The sequence below is a fragment of the Anoplophora glabripennis genome, unplaced genomic scaffold (genome assembly GCF_000390285.2).
Source record: "Anoplophora glabripennis isolate ALB-LARVAE unplaced genomic scaffold, Agla_2.0 scaffold214, whole genome shotgun sequence".
NCBI classification, from domain to species: domain Eukaryota; kingdom Metazoa; phylum Arthropoda; class Insecta; order Coleoptera; family Cerambycidae; genus Anoplophora; species Anoplophora glabripennis.
In genome coordinates this window covers 284,630-307,008 of record NW_019416375.1, presented here as the reverse complement: position 1 = coordinate 307,008, position 22,379 = coordinate 284,630, and the positions used below count along the sequence as shown (strand labels likewise).

The 22,379-nt window shown below is 31.8% G+C and overlaps 1 protein-coding gene across 1 annotated transcript in view; it reads right to left on the bottom strand.

Annotated features, from left to right (window-relative positions):
- LOC108906102 (rap1 GTPase-activating protein 1) overlaps positions 1 to 18,735 on the bottom strand; it is a 502,314-nt gene extending 483,579 nt beyond the window's left edge. The window contains exon 1 of the mRNA XM_018709260.2: positions 18,258 to 18,735. Coding sequence (XP_018564776.1) covers positions 18,258 to 18,340 — 83 coding nt within the window. The 5' untranslated portion in view covers positions 18,341 to 18,735. The remainder of the gene's footprint in view (positions 1 to 18,257) is intronic.
- Between the last annotated feature and the right edge of the window lie 3,644 nt (positions 18,736 to 22,379).

Here is a 22,379-nt window from a genome sequence, read left to right as displayed (position 1 = left end):
TAAAAAAATATGACGCACAGAGTAAACCCGATATACCTCCTTAAGCTGATTGCTCAAACAAATTCATGAAATTGTTTTAATTTTATCAAATGACGTCAAAAAATATTCTTCGATACCAGAAATCTAGGTAAGTATACGACAATAATATCCAGTAATTAGCTAGTAATAAATAATTGTCAAAATAAAGACTAAAGATATAATTAATACAAAAACAGGTACCTGATATCGTTAAATAATGCAATTTTCAAAGAAATATCCTGTATTCTTGCTGTCCTATTATCATCATTGACAAAGACTAATCACGTAAAAAACAGCTACTACAAAGAGATCCTTTTGTTTCCACATTTTACTTGGGATTATTTCACCAGACAGCTTCTCTTCTCAATATACAGTACATACAGGGTCGGAAAGTCGCCATGGTTCATGGGCCGTTACGTGAGAGCGATAAAGAAAGTCATAGAAATCCGTGCGATAGAGAAAGATGGCTATAATGAAGGCGTCTAATAGTCACCGCCTATTTCGCCCTTCCACAAATAAGATCCACTTCTTATTTGGGGAAGGGCGAAATGGGCGGTGACTATTAGACTATTAGCCATCTTTCTCTATCGCACGGATTTCTATCACTTACTTTATCGCTCTCACGTAACGGACGATAAACCATAGGTACTTTCCGACCCTGTATACAATGAGAACGCGTGGGTTGGAACAAATTCCGTTAAATTTTTTTGGAAAAACATATACAGGGTGGCCCAAAAAAATCACGACACTGCATATAAATATTAACAGAAAAAAATGATATATAAACATTATAAATTATATTTTTAAACGACAGTCAAAATCTTTGAAAATGACTAGATCGATTATAATGTTTTTCTTTCTAAAATAATATTTGCCCTTTTTTACTAATTTTTTTTATAAAAAAACGATTTTACACTTTAATGAAGTGTGCCATTTATTAAATGAAAGCAGACCATTTTCTCAGTGTATTGACTTGCTATCGTATTTCTCACATTTTTAAATGAAATATTCCTACTCCTCAAATCCATGTAGAGTACAGCAATAGTAAATTTGGTAATAAATATTTGTATTTCGAAACGCGCGCGACGTGACAAGATCAGATTAGCGTTGGGGTCTTAGAAAACGGCTTTAACAAGTTACGCAATCTTGTTATCGCATATTAACCTGGACATTAATCTTCCGGAGCGCGTTTTGCGATGTATACAAACGTCCGCTGGACCTGAACTCTTCCAGAAAACCTGCTCGCAGCACCACTTTTACTTTCCATTATTTATACCTCTAATCGTACAGAGGCGTAGCGGACATTGAGATCCCCGTTTTCTATGGTCGATCAAGGTTGTTTACGAGACGTCATGGTTTCTCGTATTAAAAACAGACCGTATCGCTGTCCTGATCTGCCAATGACAAATACACATGCAATGAGAGTCCGTTTAAGTTGAATAGAAATTAGTCCTAGAGCCGTTTTACAACACGTTACAAAATTTTATAAACATCATTATTAAATGCATTTCATAAATATTTATAAATAAGCATATTTAAGTACAAACTTTTACTAACCTACCTTGTAAAGTGTGTTACAATATTCCGTGTATATATGGAACTACCACAGATTTGAGGTCGACGATTCAACTACTAAACTGTCATAGTTGGTAAAAATGTTTAGTTTTTTTTCTAGTATGCTTCGTCTGCTTGTGGACAAACATAACTTTTTGACGTAGTACAATAATTTCAGAATAAATGCATTTAGTGTTCAGAAACTTCAGATCACGAAAATTTTTGGAAATTATCGTTTTTTAAGTAATATGTATCCACATAATACAGGAAGACAACAAAAATGTTTTTTTTTTTGCTTTTTAGATAAGACCCATCATTCCTTATAGATTTTGATGTGCTGAAACCAAATATATAGAGGAAAAACATTTTCATCGTGTAGAGTTTTTATAATTGCAAGGACAAATTTCTTCTATATTGAATATGCGGTTATCTCAATAGTATCTTTGGTAAATATGAAGAATACCGACTTTATCCCGATTTTAAATTAGATAACTGAACACGAATTTGAGTACCTAGTTACATGGTATAATAGAGATTAAAAACAACTAAAATTAACATAAAGAAAACACAAATTAAAGCACATACCTGATACAATGATTTAATTTACTTACATTACGACAAAAAATGCCAGGAGAATATTTTTGAGTTTGAATAAAAGCTGATATAACAGTGGTATTTCTTAAGCAATAAATAATAATACGAGTACTATACAGGGTGATTCACAAATAGTGACCAAAAATGAAACCTCGTATTCTTTGGTGAATTTTAGGAGTCTTTCCTATAAAGTTTTTATCTATTTTTATCGTCAAAAACATACAGGGAGTTAAACTTCAAAAAATATTTTTTTAATTTTTTTAAATAATTTAAAAACAAGTGAAACAATTTGAAATTAGGCACATGTATTTATATATGTAAACATTGTCCAAAATCTGAGGGATTTTCCTAAAATTTACATGCTCCAGTGGCGGAGATATAGGGTATCGGTGGCATATTTTTCTAAATAAAATAGTACGCCACTGCTTTACGGTAACAACCATGATATTTTCGGATTCGTATTTCAATTTCCTACAAAATCTATTATGTTTTTCTAAAAAAAAGCCTTATTTTCGAGTATGGTTGTTACCGTAAAGCAGTGGCGTACTATTTTATTTAGAAAAATATGCCACCGATATCTCCACTTCTGGAGCATGTAAATTTTAGGAAAAGGCCTCAGATTTTGGACAATGTTTACATAAATACATGTGCCCAATTTCAAATTATTTCACTTACCTACTAGTTTTTAAATTATCTAAAAAAATTAAAAATATTTTTTGAAGTTTGTATTCTGTATCCCTGTATCTTTTTAACGAATCGTCCCAGATAAAAACTTTATAGGAAATACCCTTAAAATTCACCAAAGAATACTAGGTTTCATTCTCGGTCACCGTTTGTGAATCACCCTGTATAAATAGTAGCTCTACAATACATCGAATTGTATTCAAATTACATAATACCAGTAAGGGGGTGACCTGACACTTGATAATTCCAATACCCAAACAAATGTTTCAGTTCAACGACCTTTTGTTAGTACATCTTTTCTATAAAAAAATAACGAGGGAGCGTAAATAATTTGCTAAAATTATTAAATACCTAAAAGTGAAAAAAAAACTGTTGAATCAATATCAAGTCGCTGCACTTATATAATTTATCAGACAAAAGAATCCACTAGATCTACCTTTAAGTAAGAGAGAATACCTTAGTTATGCAGAAAACCAGAATAAGAATTTTGATTTCTACTCATAAAAAATAGTATTACTTGTGTCAACAATATATTTATTTGCCTCTATAGAAGGCATAGAAGCTAAAAGCGTACTATAATTTTGAACTATGTAAATTTCATTACTAAAATACATACGCTCTTGATACAAGAGGCTTCAATTCAAAATTATGTATGCAAATACACAAATAAATAGGTAAATAAATAATAATCATAAAAATCTTCATTAGTAGTTTGTTTACCGTTATTTAAAAAGAGAAGTAAATATATAAGAGAAAAATATAGTGGTGAATTTTCAGTAAGCCACAAGTCATACCCTATGTTCAATATCTAATACTACGTGGGTATACTTTATTTAATCTAGTGACCCTGTCATGCATAAGTTTCAATCGAAGTTTTATTAATCTCGGACTTTCTCTTATTCCTTGTCGAAAGTTCGAGAGAACAAACACAATGTAGTCCATCCATTGTTTTCTAATAAAATATACCTATCAGTGTCCTTCCTATCAGGATCATAATTTATTCAATGTTCTGCTATTAAACAAATGTTATTTGTCAGCGATATGTAATAAAAATTTCGATGAAGGTATCACCAGCGACATAGGATAATAATCTTAAAGCGATTTTCCACTAAACGGACAAAACAAAAACAAAACAGAAACTTGTGTCGAATAAAACAGAACTGTAACTTTTCGCAAACTCTTTGAAGACTGACGTGTTTTGCGACAGTTGGACTTTTGTTTTTCGGATCCCGCTCGAAAGCGGTCACATCAAAAGGTTTTGAAACTCAAGTCTGTTTAGTGGAAGCGGTCGTGTTATGTTTTCTATTTAAGTGATCCAACACAATATCTATGTTGGTGTTTTCTTCTTTCCAAAATCAATATTTTAATCATTAATGAATTATAGCTATTAAAAAATATATATGTGTACGGTTAAGGTTTTTACTTGGCTAGTATACAAACTAATTAACTAACCAAGTAAACACTTTAACCGTGCATATATACACTTACTTTTTTCCAAGGACTTCAGTATAAACCAGCCAAATAAGAATAAAAAAATCTTCTCTAAACATGTTGGTTGGTTATTGGCAAAATGTGTTCTGACTTCCTCGCGACACCAGTGGAAAAGGACCGAAAACAAAAACAAAACTCGAACAAAATGTAGCCCGCTTGATGGAAATGTTTTGGGTTTGTTTCAGTTTTGTTTTTGTTTTTCAGGTTCTAGAAAACACAAACAGGACATACACTCAACTGTCCGTTTAGTGGAAAACCGCCATTATGATACCTTAACCTCAATGTAGAGCCTTCATAAACAATTACCAGCCACATGACCGTCGTGCCTAGGCAACCAATATTTCACGGTTGGTACTGTCAACTAAAAATCCTACACCACCTATGCACCTAATTTCCATCAAATAAAAAATTAACATTACACATTATTCTGTACCGCAATGTGTCTGTAAATTTTACATATAATTATTTGGCAAACTTGGCGAAAATTTCTAATTTACCTTGAGTGTGCGAAATTAAGGTAGAAAGTAATTTTACATATTATACCAACTTTTTAATACACACGTTCAATTAGAATTTTACAACGTATCTTGTCTACAAGTTACCTATTATTATTGTAATTTTACTGAATTAATTTTTATTTAATTTTGAATGTCTGCAAATTTAAATGACAGATGATATAAAAAAAAATCGTTGAAAGAACATTTTTATTATTATTTTTTAATGCTTTATTTAGTTTTACGTCTTAGCATTAAAGAACCCACCGCTCGGGCGGCAGTACAACTAATTTATTTTGGAGGAAGGCAGTGTCAATATTTAGCCATTACGTTGTAAGAAGTATTCTGTTTCGAGATAAAATAAACTGTGGGTTAAATACAAACAGGTGCCTACAAAGGTACGACGCCAAGAAGCGGTAGCATTCCATTTACTGCTATTTTATGTTTGTGTTTCATCCAAAACACATCGGGCGTATATCAAAGAACGAAGTTATCATCGTTATTTATAGCTAAGCCGATGTATGTATAATCTTAAAATAATTATAAACAATTAGATGTAGAATCGAGTTAAATAGGTATGGTGTTTCTTATACAGGGTGTTAGAAGTTTGACTGCCATAATTTTAACAGACGATAGAATACATAAAATTAAACAAAAAAATCTTATATGACATAGGTCCTAAACTCAACCATTTCCGAGAAAAAAATTATCAAAATCTTCAACTTGATGTACAAAGGTTCGATTAATTAAGGAATATTGACATAACTGTGTGCATAGAATACCGCAAAATACAATGTTTATCACTTTTTTTAACTTCTTTATGATTAATTCTAAAAAATAATTAGCGTTGTAGGTAATAAATTTAAAATTCGATAAAATTCATATCGAGCAATATGACAACGGCGCGGCGGATAACACGAGGAACTAAGCTGTCCAGCAATACGGAATTCAGTTGGTATCTGGGATTGGACCGTGTCTGAGTGTTTTTTTGGGTACCACTATTTCCTTTTCTTGATGTGTTTTCCAGGGAGTGCGCGAAAATTGGATTCGAAGGTGTCGTGCGTGCATCGAAAATGGTGGTGGACATTTTGGGCATATGTTGTAGTTTGTTTTGAACTTGTGCGTTTAAAAATTACTGAATTTTGGTTTTTGTGAAGTACCAAAATTATTTTTAATACGTATGATTATTTGGACGACGTGAATCTTTGGGTACTTTAATTATATATTTTTCATATTCATAATTTGAATAAAAGTTAAGTTCCTGTTTTAAGAGATACATAATTACTAAAATTCGAGCTAAAATTTAAGCACAACACTATCTTCGTACTACAAAATAGATAAGTACATACATTTTATTTTATTTATTTAAAAACTGGAAAACAATTGTCTTGAAATTTACTAAATGTTTCACAATAGTTGTCTACATTTTTTCCGTAGGACAAGTCTGCCGCGTGCAGCCGTGGTATGCATCAGCTGTGTAGCGGTAGGTTGAGCGCTGTTGTCACGTTGTGATGAAACTCCCCAATATTAATACTCGCTGTATTTTGAAAACTGTTAATCTTACGCCCCTGCAATATACATCTTATTTGTTCATTTATGATTACTCTATCTCATGCTAAAGTAATGGCAGTCAAACTTCTTACACCCTGTACTGTAATATAGGTAGATAAACAATAATTTAAGTTTGTTAAGTGCTAATCGGGTATAATACACTATTAAGAACGTTAATCAGATACTCATAATTACTGGGCTGGCTCAATATAGAGTTTTCAAATTATTTTCAAAAATATTTTAGTTTATACAAGGCGAGGAACTTTAATAAGTGATCCAACAAATTATTTAAAGCAAACAATTTATAAACGTGGGTCGTAAAGATGACAGGGATTGTATAAGAAAATCTAGTATTTCTACTCCCAAGTTTGAATGTCTGTCTAACTACAGAGTGTAACAGAAATAACGTTACAAACGCCAGCAGAAAGAACACTTAAAATTAGTACTTATAAATGTTTTGCCTAAAGTGCTTCTTTGGTGATATACAGGGTGTTGAAGTTGAGAAAATAAATAATATTTGCTTTAATATCTTTCGACTACTTCGAGCTAATTTCGTGAAATTTTGTATCCGGGGTTTTTTTGAAATAATGAATTTGAATTTATCGACGATATCTTTGTATCTTGTAGAGGGCGCCAGGCGCCACAAGCGATCATTAGTACGCATTTAAATTGCCAAAACTGTTTTGTACCACAGTGTATTTCAGTTTGGGCTGGAAAAATATGTTTAATTAACATGTGGTATAGAGCATAAATAAAATATGTACTTTAAATTAAGAACTAATGATTTTCGATACTGCAGAAACAAATTAACGAAAATGAATTCAGTTAATGTCTTGACGATATAAAATTATTATTTCAAACATTTAAATAATAAATATTTACGTAGGAATATTATATATACTAGTATAGGGGTCAACGATTCCTTTATTTTTAAATGTTCTCTAATATCCAAAGTTGTATACGTAAATTACATAACTAAAAAAAATCACTAAAATGATAATGTAATAAAGATTATTACCTATATAAAAATATGTAGAAAGAAATATTTTTATATTCGATGGCTGTGTGTCATTGTAATCCCACATTGTGTGTGGTGTGATTGAACTCAACATACACACCAAAATCTAGCAAACAAATCCACTCCAATCTCTTCAATATTTGTCTATTTTAATCAATGGGGCTTCAGCCCGAACAATCTTAATGAAATCCGGAAGAGTTAAACCCTTCGCGTAATCTAGTCTAGACAGTGTCATCAGGATTGCAATTAACTTTGGAAATGCCAGAAGACTGCCCTATCAATATAGCACACCAATCGACGTGTATTATCTGTAATCTGTATACAACAAACAGCGGCGCCTTTTTGTAATACTGTGTAAAGACTGACTTATCCAAATATCTACGTCAAACTACGTAAATAAATGTAATTGTTCCTATTTTCGTGAAAATGATAGTTCCATGAAAAAAATTATCGAAGATAAATGTGGAGTGTTGGGAAAAGTAAATGCTTTGCTTTGAAAACGTCCTATTCTCGCTATAAAATGCCATAAACCAAGCGAGAAATTGCAAGATTATTTCCGAGATTACTTCATTTCAAAGAAATGTTACTATCTAAACACGTAAAATTTCAGACAAACATAATTTGTGGACCACCTTGCAAATATTTCATATTCTGAACAGAAGAAGAAGAAGAACGTCAAAAGCTGCGCCACAAACGTACAAATATTTGATTGCTGAGTAATTAATGATTAAATTATCATATATGAAGTTTGATACCTACTATTTTTCATAACACACATACTTTTTTCAACAGCAACAAGATCATTTAAACTGTAACAAAATCCCTAGAATGGACAACTCGTATTTATACTTTCATAAATACATATATGTTTTATTATTAGCTCTAACATCTAAAATACATGATTTTATAGATTTATTCTTATTTTTTTATTCTTAAATTGGTTGTTGGTAATTAACGCAACTAAATTTTGTATAATGTATAATAATTTTGTAAGTATATTGAGTTTGAGTTCTTAGGTTTGTCGATTTGTTATTGTCACGTACGGTGTTTTTTTTAAGTTACCAAGTTAAATAAAATTAATATTTCTAGTGTATTCAAGTGAAATATGGCACTTTATATAAATATTGAAATGGTAGTTACGTTAAAAACGTATCTTTCTCCTTTTTCAGTGCAGGAATTATTCCAAATGAAAGTAAGTTGACAAATACGGTGAAAACCAAAACCATTATTACAGTTCGTGTATATTTGTTACAAATATCAAGGAAATATGGTTATGTAAACTTAAAAACGTAAGAAATTTTAAAGATATACGGAAAAAGTAGAACACATTTTGGTTTAGTAAGGTGTCTTTTTGAATAAAAGCTCAGTTTTTAAGCAAAAGTGTTTATTAACCAAAATAGAAATTGCAATAGGTCATATATGTTAATAAAAATATTTCAAGACTTATGGCGTACAGTAAAAAAATGCGCTTATTTAACTCTTTACTTCCTATTTTGTATAAAAATGCAACAGTAAAGTTAATGGTTCTCAACAACAACGCATTTAATATTCACCCTGTATAACAAATGCACTATTAAAATCTTTTTTTACATAAACCATATCTACATTAATCTACCCACATTATCGATGAAAGCTTGGATGAAAGCAAACAATCATTTCTAGACGATTTATAACCGCCTTTCTCAACGTCATTTTGGAAACATACTATAGACATACATTTATGTATTTAAATCTTTTATCAGATTATAATATGCAAATGCGTGATTTCTTGTCATCAACCAGTGTTCATTTTTTAAGAAAAAAAAAGCACGATTGATTAAGCCAAACTGAATAACATTGTTATTAAGAACAATGCCACTCTCAATTAGAATGCATGATTGTCAAATACCTACAACTTGTCTGGTTGATACATTGGAGGCTAAAAGTTAAAAATTGGAATTATTAAAGCAAAAACGAGGGCTAAAATTAAAATCTCAGTTAATATCTTAATTTTGTATTTCAATTTACTGGATGTTTTCTAATTTCATTCCGGAACACTTCCGAACGTTACTCCTTGGATTATAATGATCTGGAAAGCCTTAAAATTCTAAGACCTGACATCATTATCTTGTGAAAACAAGGCGTTGCAAATTTTGAAAATATTTTGACATACATTGATAAAACTTGAGGTAGTAATAGTAAAAATGTACCAGTGTATACAGGATGTTCCAGCTAAGACGAATTTTTCCATAGCTTTGTCAATAGATAATACAAAAAAATGTCTAAAAAAATGAACCCAAACAATTTCCTGACATTTTACAATTATTTTTATATATCTAATATAAAGTATTTAGTAAGTTATGTAGAGGAAAGGTTTTTGATGTTTACACAAACGATCGACCCCATCTTATTGCTGCCAACGTCAATTTAACGAAAAAAAAAACACTTGAAAAACCATCAAATAACATCGAAATGGAACTACTTAATCCCAATGTATATTGTAATAACATACAGGGTATTTCATTTGAAAAAGATTAAGTTTAAGTAACGTTTACAAGAAATGGAATGTGATAATTGTAGAAATATACGAAGGAATAATTTTTGTGTTATTTATATTATTTATGCCTACAGATATTAAAAATAAAATTACACGACCCTAAATTTGTGGTAAAAAGCACACCCTTTCTTTTTGAGTGTTCGACAGCGTGTAATGTTTAAAATACACAAATAATTTTAATATACAGGTTGATTCACAACTTACTCAAAAAATTTGGGAATAGATGCGGCATGAGAATTAGTCAACATCGTAAAAATTTTTTTTGTAAAATCCTTATAGTTTCTGAGAAAAAAAATTATTGACGTTGTAGTATGTACTGTCTGGACAACTATAGTCCCTAGCATCATTCGCAATACGCTTGGAGAGCCACGTGGCCTTAGCGACTCCGAATACTGAAATCCGATTTTACAATTTTCGTTGCGATAGTGTTTACAATAGTTTTTTAGTAGTTAGTGTCAAAAAAGGCTTGCGTGTATAGCAACTCGGAGTTGATGGATATCGTTTTAATTTATGGTGAAGCAAGACAACATTTTGTATTATGGTGAAACATTTGTGTTAAGGTGAAACAGGACAACATTCGTGTTAGTTCGTAGAAGCTGAGCAAGACGGACACAAATGTGTTTACACGTCCGGCGGACAAAATTTTGAACAGTTGTAACATCAGGTATGTTAAATTATTTTATTATTTAAAACCACAAATTTTATTAATTACTAATAACAAAGCGGCAAAAGCAGTTGAATTCGCTGATATAAAATAGGTGCTATAAAATCCTATTTATTTCTTTCCTTGCGAAATTCTTTCAAGTTTTTGTCGATTTTTATCGCACTTTGCCGCAATGCCGGTCGCATTGTGCGACGTCAGGTTTTACAATGGACCAGTTTCCAGTGTCGTGCAGAAAGTATATTTTTAAATCATTTTCGAACTGCCCTTTTTGATTTTTTCTTTACAAGAGTTCCCTGCACATCTAGAATTATTTTTTTGGATTATCTGAATCACCCTGTATTTGAAAACAAGAAATTTTAAATAGATATACAAAAAATAATAAAAACGTGTATCGCAAGCGTCAATAGCAAAATATGTAGCGTATATAGGGCGGGTTAAGTAAAATTGCTCGAAAATATTATCCAGAATTTTAGAGAAAGTTCACGCTAGTTTTGGAAAATATTGTCATTCTGCTGACCAGGAAATATTCTTCAAAATTCGCGAACGTTCTCGGAAAACGAACGAACTTGTAGTTCGCAAAAGAAAGGAAGGAGGTTTTATTTTAACAGTGGCCACCATTTAGCCTTGCTCCTTTTATCAGCTTACTATAGATGTCTACGAATTCAAGGTCACTCAACTAAGGGTCTCACAAATAAATTTAAAAAATACATTTTGTAAATACAATGCACTGGTTAGAAGTTCAAAAATATCATTAGTTAGTACTATTAGCAGTTGCCTGACTAAAGCACAACTACCATTACTTGACAGTATACTTAGCATTAGTCACGTAGGTACAACTGGTCCAATTATATTTAATTCATAAAAAACTTGAAAACAGCTGCTGGAAATCTTGCTGCATAAATTACATGTTTAATACGGTTTTTAATGTAGGCGGAGGATAATAATTTTTTATTGTCTAATCCTATTTCTTCACTATTGGGCAAAGATCGCGGCGCATACATTTGTCATTTGTAATCGCCGTGCAGTAAAACCACTCCGAATTGAACTACTATCTCACTTTCATCTACAGTAGTTACGAAAATATCCATTTCCGGTGATGAATCATCATGTAAATTACTTGGGTGCATGTTTTCGTAAACTCTAAACTAAACAAACAAGTACACAGATACTACTTCTATATTAACACAATTCTCTTTACCGTCTTTATCTTTTACTAGATAGTGAAGAACTTACTAACAGTTGTTTGTGCCAAAATATTTATTCGACGTTACTTACATAAGTGTGTGTAGGATGACAGTAATTCTAAACCGTATTGTTTTTTTTTAATGGACTCCATTGAATGTAAACGACAAGCGCCATGACATAACGTCTCTTCCTTAAACGTAGCGTAAAAATGTTTACAAAACAATTCGTTTATTGTTCTTTGTCTCATTCACCTAGTCTGTGCATTCTAAATATAAAATTATAGTAGGCACTGTCATGCAAGGTCGATTAAGAAAATGTTGGGGAGAGATTTTGCAGTGATGCGAAATTGAACTAGAATTATAACGATTTTGTCCACTATTCTATAGGATATTTTAAATTTGATGTCACAATGTTACTGTCTCGGTCAAAATTTTTGTTTGGTATTTTGATTATATTTTTGTTCAATAACATGACAATTTGACGAAATTCGGGAAATTGGGAGTATTGATGATGAGAAACTCAAATAATTTACTTAGTTTTTTGTCTAATGTTAGGGGGCGCCACATACAGTGTTGTATCTGGATTTAAATAACCATAACTTTTTGTGTCGCACTGTATGTCATTTTTGACTAGACATACCTATTTCTCATTCAATTTTACGTACAAAATTGTTGTAACGTGTACCTAAGACGTTACAACAATTTTTACTGTGAAAGAAAATCGCATTGAAATTGTTCCATGAATTATAAATACACATGTAAGTATCTAGATACCATCTTCTTAATATTTAGAACTGTTAAGTTGGACAAAAGACACTTAAAATTTCGAGCCCCGAGGATGGTGTAAAATAACACCGTTGGCAATGATTTAAAATATAGTGTTCTTTTATTTATTGATCTTTCTCCCACTAAAACCTTGACTTGAATAACTAATTAAGATCGCAAAACAGTGGAATCGTAATGGTAGTTATATTTTACTCAAAAAATATGGCGTTTCACTGGAAAATATACGTTTTTTACTATTTTTGTTGACTTTTTTGTAAATTTGTACAATTTCGGTACCCATTATCAATTTGTAAAAATATATAAATGTAAAATTATACAGGGTGTTACTATGTAAGGTGTAGAAAATGAAGGAGTTTTCTTAGCTTAAATTTAAGAATATTTTGATATCAACAATTTCTATTAAACCTTTTCTCTATTTCGTTTTGGTGAATTTGATTTTTCATCAAATAATTGAACCTAATATGGTCCTACTATTTCCGACACATTTTTAAACTCATCATCAAACAAAATTACGGCTTTTCTTAAAAAAATAATAACAAAATTGATGTCCGTTTTTGTTTTCCGATATTCGTGCCTTTTAAACTTCCCAGAAGATATAATGGAATATTTTGCAACATTCTTAAAATAAATGTTTTTTATTCTGTCAATCAGGTTTACTGAAGTTAGATACTATTTAGCAGATAATCTGGTATGCACACAATAATTCCTTATAGATTTAAATATTCCTTACATTTCTTCTTCATTGTTTAGATTTTCAGATAGGTCCGAATACTACAAGGTTTAATACCACCTTCAGTACATAATCAAGAAGGTTAACGCACACACAGAAAGGCAAAAAATGTATAAGCCAGACAACTATGTATTGCATTAAAATATACAATGGCAATAAAATTGCCTATTCTAGCATGTAAAGAGATGCCGGCAAAAAGTCGCAGCGCAACGTAACGGCGATAGAATAGTGTAAGATCTCGATTACGATGGCATGTCGATTACAGAAGAGATTTTTCTGATGCCAATTAGTTTTGAATACGGTCACATGAGACTGGTTTTATGACACACATATAAAGCCGTGGTAATATACATGATAGGTATTCACGTTACTTTACGAGATTTTCTTCGAAAAAATTTAGTCTAATTCGATGGTCAATAACTACAACTAACGGCGCCTGTAATTGGCAATTAAATGAAATTAAAATAAGAATAATTATAATAGTTTAATATTTACGACCTCGATTATGTATGACCCAGAGTGTGTTTCATGGGACTGAAATATGCACATAGCACGTTTTATTAACATAATAATTAACACACATATCTATTATATCTGAATCTAATTATAAAGCAATAAAACGTTTATTGTTAATGAAAATATAATTGGTTAAGGTCTGTCCAGTGGTCAAGTTTACTTATTCATTGCTTTTGTTTTCTTTTAAAAGGAATGTAAATAGCGAGGAAAATACAGGGTGTCCGGAAGCGAATAAGGTATACTTCAAACGTAGCTTTCTTGTTTGGTAACAAATCAGTTTAGAACAGTTTGCCTTAGTAGGTATAAGTTTTTCCGAAGTCAATTGAAGAACCTATAATTTCAAGGTATGTACCAGGCTTGGTCGCTAAGCAGCAACTCGGCATTGAAATATTTGAAAAACTTGTTCTCATATTTATTTAGCCATACCCATATATAGGTCTGGTCGAACTGTGCAGGTGGTAGAAATGTATACGACCAGTTGAAGAACGCGAGCGCGGGCAAACAAAATGTAACACAACTGTATTGGGCTTCTGGCAACAAATCACAACAGGCGACTAGTGGTTCATAAATTGCCCAGCAGTGCAGTGCTGCAGTGCGGAATTTGGTGTGAATTAGGCAAAGAGAGAAATAAGAGGGATATTTTGTTTACTAATATTATCACAACATGGCATTTTGGAGACCTTTTGAAACGGAACAAAACAAAATTTACCACCAATATAATTAAATTGTTTGAGGACATAAATAATTAAAATATATTGTTGGCCATATAATAGAAATTTTCTACACATTATATACAAATTTTTATAATTTTTTACCTTTAGCAGAAAATTTTTTTAGGGACGCCTATGAAACTCATTAAATTTTATTACCAGACGTTTTTTTGCATATTCAACTGACTTCGGAAGGACTATACAATGTTACATTTGCTTCTTCAAGAAGTCACAAGCTTTTAAAGATTTATTTTTTTTATTTGATTTTTTTGAGATACTCCAAAGACACTGACTGGGGGAGTTTTTGGAGCAGCTGATTTTGAATTTGATCTTATTTTTTTACCTAAAACATAAAGCTTGCTAAAGTCACCGTAAACAGTGTTTCTTTTCGTTGGTAAAGACTTTGAGGAAACCTAGATGATTTTTGAAACGTCACGCCAACGATCAACTGGGTTATAGCTCTGGAAATTTAATGCGACTTTTTTATACAGGGGCATTGATGTAAATTATAAAAAAAATATAATAATTTGGCTGCAAATTTAGCAAAAATAGTGAAGATTATTTGTATTAGAATACTCCCAAATACTCGACTTGTAGCAACTGCAGTAAAATAATTGAAATCACGTTTTCCTGGAATGGTGCATTTGAGAGATTTGCAGCAAGTATACGTTTTTTTTCCAGTAAATAAAGTGGGTTTTCATAAAACATATCCGTTGTCTCAAAATTACTACCAACAAAATAAATATGAGAAAAAATAAAAACCTATTTAAGGTTATTCTTAGCAGCCCATACATTTTAGGAAAAATTAAGCTTACATTCATACGCTGGTACCCAGAAAACTTGCACATATCAAATTTCATTAAACTATCTTTAAAAATTATGATGAAGATAATAATATGTAGACCAAAAAATGCTTTGAAGGCCCGTAGCTATTTGAATGGAAGCAAAATTGTACCGACGTATATTAAAACGATATATCTTTCGTAATTATTTAATAATTTGTATTTTGTCTTATCTAAAGGACCCCGCACAAACCTTATGGAAAATGGCTTTCGGTCAAAATGGCTGAAATTGAAATATAATATAGCTCTCACCTTCCTGAGCAAAAGTTGTCATGGGCCCAAAGTGATCCTATGTGTAGATATGAAGCTAACGATTTCATAGCACAGTGCTGAAGTGCAGAAATAGGTGTATGTAAATCTCCCTTTCTCCGTATATACAGGGTGAGTAGGTTTTTTGTAGACAAACTTTAATAGGAGATAGAACACATGTTTTTAAAAGGAAAAGTTCCTATAAATATATGTCGTAGAAGGCTTCGTTTCCGAGATACATGGTGTTGAATATAATTATTTTTTTCTGGAATTTTCATTATAACATAAACGAATGCTTAGATTTTTTTCATGTTTAGGGGATAATGCCTATTAATTAAGGGGCATAAAACAAGCGATAAGAATGTTCAAAAACTTGCACAGTGGCGGAGTGGAGGGGGGTGCTCAACACGTTTCTTAAACAGAACTTCTACGCCAATGACTATTTTTTAAAAAAACTGTTATTTTCATTATCTACATACAGTTTAACAAAAATAATGTCCCTACTTCTGTTTCGAAATTCCTGTGCGTTTCCGAGTTATTTTGATTTTTAGTGTTTGATGTGGTACTAAATTAATATTGCTTATCAATTATCGGCTAAATATTTAATTCTTTCAACGAAACCTACCGAAATATGGTTTGTTAAGGATTCTAAAATGCCGAAATCTCTTAATCTTTATCTCTTTCCAATATAGTCAAAATAAATGTTTGTTATATCAAGCCATACTCAAATACAAGACTTTTATAAGTTGAAATCTGTTTAATACACTAATTTTAACAATCCTTATTTATTATGTGTGCGTAAATACTAATGTACTGCAACTAAATTACAAAAAAAAAACATTGAATGAACATTGATGTTAATGTTGATGGAGAAATTTAGTACCACAACAAACACTAAAAATCAAAATAACTCGGAAACGCACAGGAATTTCGAGACAGAAGAATGGACATTATTTTTGTTAAACTATATGTAGATAATGAAAATAACAGTTTTTTAAAAAAATAGTCATTGGCGTTGAAGTTCTGTTTAAGAAAGGGGTTGAGCACCCCTTCCACTCCGCCATTGTGCAAGTTTTTGAACATTTTTTATGCCCCTTAATTAATAGGCATTATCTCCCAAACAAGAAAAAATCTAAGCATTCGTTTATAAGTTATAATGAATATTAGAGAAAAAGAATTATATTCAACACCCCTCGGAAACGAAGCCTTCTACGACATATGTTCATAGGAACTTTTCTTTTTAAAAACATGTGTTCTATCTCCTGTTAAACAACCTGTCTACAAAAAACTGACTCACCCTGTATATACGGAGAAAGGGAGATATACATACACCTATCCTGCACTTCAGCACCGTGCTATGAAATCGTTAGCTTCAAAGCTCTATATCTTTAAATCTACTCATAGGATCGCTTTGGGCCCATGACAACTTTTGCTCAGGAAGGTGAGAGCTATATCATATTTCAATTTCAGCCATTTTGACCGAAAGCCATTTTCCATAAGGTTTGTGCGGGGTCCTTTAATAATTAGATATACATATACTGCAAAAAAGTGGAATGTAATTTGTTTATAATACTATTTAAGTTTTATTTGTCAAATCATCAATGAACCTATAAGACGGAGATTTAATAGTGTCTAAGTTTTAAGCTCAGATGGATTTCGAAATGCTGACTCAAATGATGTGCTGTACGGCGAGGTTATTTTAATAAAATGTCTAGGTGTAATTAAAATAATTGATCAAATTTTAATGGTAATGGAAAGCTTTGCGGAATTCATATTTTTTGTGTTAAATACATCAAGTGACTTTTCATCATTTATCACGAAAAACAAGGCAATTCTTTTGTACTCTACTAAGTAGATAGTAAGAACGTAAGAAGGAAGTAAATATGAAACAGCTTAAAAAAATTGTTGGCGGAAGTTACTAAATCAAGTTCAAGTCTTTAAACTTCAATAAATTGTATTTGAAAAACAAAGTATCACTAAAGTGTGGTCTAGCATTTTAGTTACATTTCACACACCTAGTATGGTTTTTTTTCAAGAAGTTTTTCAAAATCGCCCTTAAATGATACCTCTGCAGTTAAGTAGGTAGGTACAGTTTTTTTACAAGCTTTTATTTAACTTCACGTTTTTTTGTTTGTTTTTATGTATGTTTAGTTCAAATCTTGCAAGACCAATTTGGACCACTTCCTCTAAACGCACGACTTTGAAATTTTGCATGCTTGTTCCGTTCTGACAATACACTAATATAATAGAAATAACCTGATACTGCAACTTTTAAATCGCATAAGAAGATGAATCCAACCCCGTACGAGTTATTTTCAATTTATTTAATATAATTAATTGCTTGGTTCAGTTTTCTATACACGTAAATACGAGTGTAAACACAATAAAATAAGCGCGTCTAATTCTGGTCAAGCAAAAACGTAGTACACAAGTAAAACTCGGTTTCGACGCGCAAAACAATCAGACCAAAAAAACTTCCGCAAAAAGCCATTACAAAAACTGCATTCAAAGCAAATGACCCAGATACGGTTTCGAAACGTACGTTCGTTACACATTACATTTATTATAACAGGAATTAGAATAAAACGCGAGGATATTGCAACAAAATATGAAAACGGCCAAATGGTTTCACTCACAGTTTCTTCATGTATCGCTTCCTAGCTATCAGGGTGTAGGATTCCCTGTGACCGGCCGTGAAGTACTTCATCTTGAGGCCCATTTAAACACTAGTATCACAAAACAATATTGCACGTATTGCAAATCTTATATTGCCTCGAAAACGTCCACAAGAAAAAGGCGTCTATCCTTCGGGTCGGAATATAAAACACAACACAAGCATTACGTTACGCAATAAAATGTCACACACTTAACTCAATCTTGGCAATAACAATAAAAAAGAACAGGTTTCTCCCGGCACTTGCGCCAAATTCAAACGCGTTCCGCGGGAAAGGGGTGAGCAACTTTCTCACCGTGGAAAATAGACGCGGTTGCCATTATCCCAGGAACCTGTTGTGCAAAGTCCGTTACATCTTGGGGAAGCACCTGATCGGATCACCAGCGATTAGCTCGTACGGTTCGCGGATCGCACGTGCGGAAAGGAGGAAACCGGCCCTAGAACGCAACCTCCTCGTACACCGGCGTGAACAGCACTGGCTGGAGCGAAAAGGTAGTGGTTGTAGTGCAGCCAGCGTGGATGAGAGCTGCATGAATGTAATGGGTGAGTCGGAGGGACCCCTCTCTGCGTGGCTTCGCTCTCTCGGTCGGGTTTCTGTTTCGTGCTGCGATCTCCTTTCAGCACGTGGACAATGCCGCCGGGAGATAACTTTTATCGGAAACGGAACGGGAGCATTTAATCTGATTACCAGTTTAGTTATGGATGCACTCTTCGAGTCCTTATCTGGAACTCCCTTGCATGCTAGAGCTGTTATGTTTAGCACCGGCGGAAATGGGGTCGGTGTAATAGTGCAGAATCAGAGATGGGTGTATGCAGATTTATTTCTGAAAAATTACCACTAAAAATGACAAATGTTACGAGGCGTCCCATTCATAGCCAAGATGTACGATTCGAAGGGTCTCTAACAGACGTCTAAAATTATGCAAAGAGAAATTAGATAAATTGGAAAGATTGAACTTACTTATATTATAATCTAGAATATAAATAATAATATAAAAATAAAAGTCATCAGAAGATGACCAAGAGCAACGTCATCTGACGCTTCTGAATTAGAAAATTCAGAAACATCAGATATGATTCATAGTCAACGACTGAATATATACTTTAAGTGAATTTATGTTATTTTTTTTAACACACATTTTACTTTTATGCCAAGCCCATGTGAAAATATATCTCAATGTCTTTTTGAGTGATAAGGAACGGATATTTTGTTACTTTCCGTTGTTTAGTCATGAAAAAATTTGATGATTTTTTGTCAGTTGAAATAACACACTATACGTATTTGCCTTCTGTTAACTTATGCTTAAACTCAACTGATTTGAGATTTAGGATCTCGGGAAAGCACCGAAAGCAAACTTCGGATTCGGCCAATTTCCTTTGGAAATAGTTATTTTTGATGCTAAATTGCGAAATGGATTCGAGACTTCAATAATTAAAAAGAATTTCGCAATTGAGTTTCAAACATTTTTTCGAAAACTGTATCCCACAGTTCAAAAACTCCTATTTTCAAAAGGATCATTAAAAGTTGATTTTTATATGATATTTATGTATTAGGTGTCAAAACAACAGTTTTTTGTCAACAGAACGTAACAGTGTTTTACATCCACCTACCAAAATCAATGAAATTATAGATAATTAAATTGATTAATAATTAAATGGATTATTAATGATTGTTATAATTTATGATTTTGTTGATAATAATAAAAAAACTGGTGACAGATCAAGGCGGATCTGTTTTGAGGTGGATGTGAGAGAGGACAAGCAATTTTATTCTGGATTCCTAGATCTGGACGAGGTCCGGAACATTTTAAAATTTTCAAAAATGTATAAAAAATACCTATTTTATCTCAGTTTTTTACTTATATCTTGGAAGAATATTGAAGAGGAAAAAAAGTTTTAGAATTGAATATTGTAAGTTAAAAATGTTTAAATTTATTGCCGTTGTTGCAAATTAGCAATAATTGATGAAAAAAGGCAAAAAATCAAGTTTTCTAGATAATTTTTTTAAAATGTTTTAATTGCTCCGATGGCATTCTAATTTTGGCAAAAAAACTTTATAGTATAATAAAACAACCAAATTTCATTAAAATCGGTTCGATAGTTTTCGCAAAATAATTTTTTAATTTAATTTAACGCCTTTCCCTAATACAATTTTACAATACAATACACATAAATGATTATTTATAAAAAATTACTGTAGCGAACTAGCGTGCTTTGCTCATACATTTGTTCACATTATTTGTTTCTTGCTGTTTCTAGAATCTGATTTATTTATTTCTGTCATGTTCTTAGAAGTTTAAAGATTGTTCTATACTGTTCTGAGAAACCTGTGGAAATTTAAAAAAAAAAACGAAAAATTCACCTATAAAAGGCCGCGCCAATGCCTTGCGGAGGGGGAAGTTTTTCAAGGTTAAGTTACGTTCTGTTATTGTGAATCGTCAAAGTCGTCGAAGTTTATAAGTTGTTCTGTACCAAATGTGCTAAATAAAGGAAATTTGGTACACTACTTTTTAATCAAACTGAATTGTTTCCCAAAATGCCAAACTGGCATAGTGTATTATTATTATGTTATAATAAATAAAATTTATTATAACATAACATCGTTTCTCTTCTTTAATACTGTTTTGAGAAATTTAAAGGAAATATGATGAACAAAAATGTAATTAGGTACCTAGGTACGGTTTTTAATAGCTATATAAATGTTATATTTATGTATTTTATATACACGGGAGCGATCCTACTGATGCATGAATTGTAAAGTAGTTTATGAAGTTACCCGTTAGTTCTTTTGGAACATTACCAATTTCCGTTCATGCGGTTTTGTTAAAATACAGTAAAATATGTAATTATCAAAAATGAAAACCCAAAATGTCTGTATATAATAAATACAAAAACACATACCTGATATATTGGAATTGTTTAATAATGTGATTACATTATTGAAAGGAGTTTTTTATTCTATCATTAAGTACATTTACAAAGACGAACACGTGAAAAACAACTACTACAAAGAGGTGTTTTTGTTTCCACATTTTACTTGTTTTATGTTGTAATAAACATTAATATAACAAAATTACATATAAACACTAAACTTTTAGAAAAAAGTTCCCACTATCTAATTGTTTACTTGCATTAGAATTACACGATGAATCAATTTTATTTTAAAGGATAATTTATTGCATAACATGTATTCATAAAAGCATCTATTTCCAACGGGAAGTCTAGTCATTCGGTCATAGAAAGTGAAATTAAAAATTGATTAATTCTGTTCTGGCACATCATGCACGATTGCGGTATACTTTCCACGATTTTTTTTTTTGGTATGCATTAACTGTAACATGATGTGGGTCCAAAAACTGGAGATTGTTTAAGACAATGAGCCGCATAAGAATATCTACCTACTTAAAACTAGATAAATAGAAAAGTATTCACATTAGTTGTTAACATGAACATTAAATAAACTAGGTGTTTGCTGATAATTTATTCTATTTCAGTTTTTAACATCTTTATCACCATATTATTAAAAAATATGAAAACATTTGAAACCTCTTTATTTTCTTATTAAAATATTTAAGCATAAGTTATCTGCATATATCAACTAAGATCGTACTAAGCTTTGAGTCATCAAAAGTTACTAGTATATTCAGAAATAGTACTATTTTGGTACGAATCATATTTAATTATTTGCTAATGACATGATGTGAACTACTTTAAGGTAAAAATTGGGTGGATGGGTATTGAGGACCTTTGATCCAAAAAAAGTCACTGTACATTTTTGTGTGTTGTATATAAATTTCAGCAACTGCAGATTTCAAGTCAAAATGCCACAAAAAAATATATAAATTTAGTTGAAATTTGAATTATGCTCCTTATTGCAAGCAATGGTGGCGGTGTGACATCATAAAACCCTGAGCGTTGTTGAAGGCCGAACTGATTATTTTTTCTCGGATGTTCCACTATAGGAAGAACAATATACCACAGCATCTGCCAAGGTACCGATCACAGGTAAGGGTGTTATCATGCCTGATTGCGAGAAGTGTCAAACTCAGTATATGAGATTTTTTAACACCTGTATGTCTCAAAA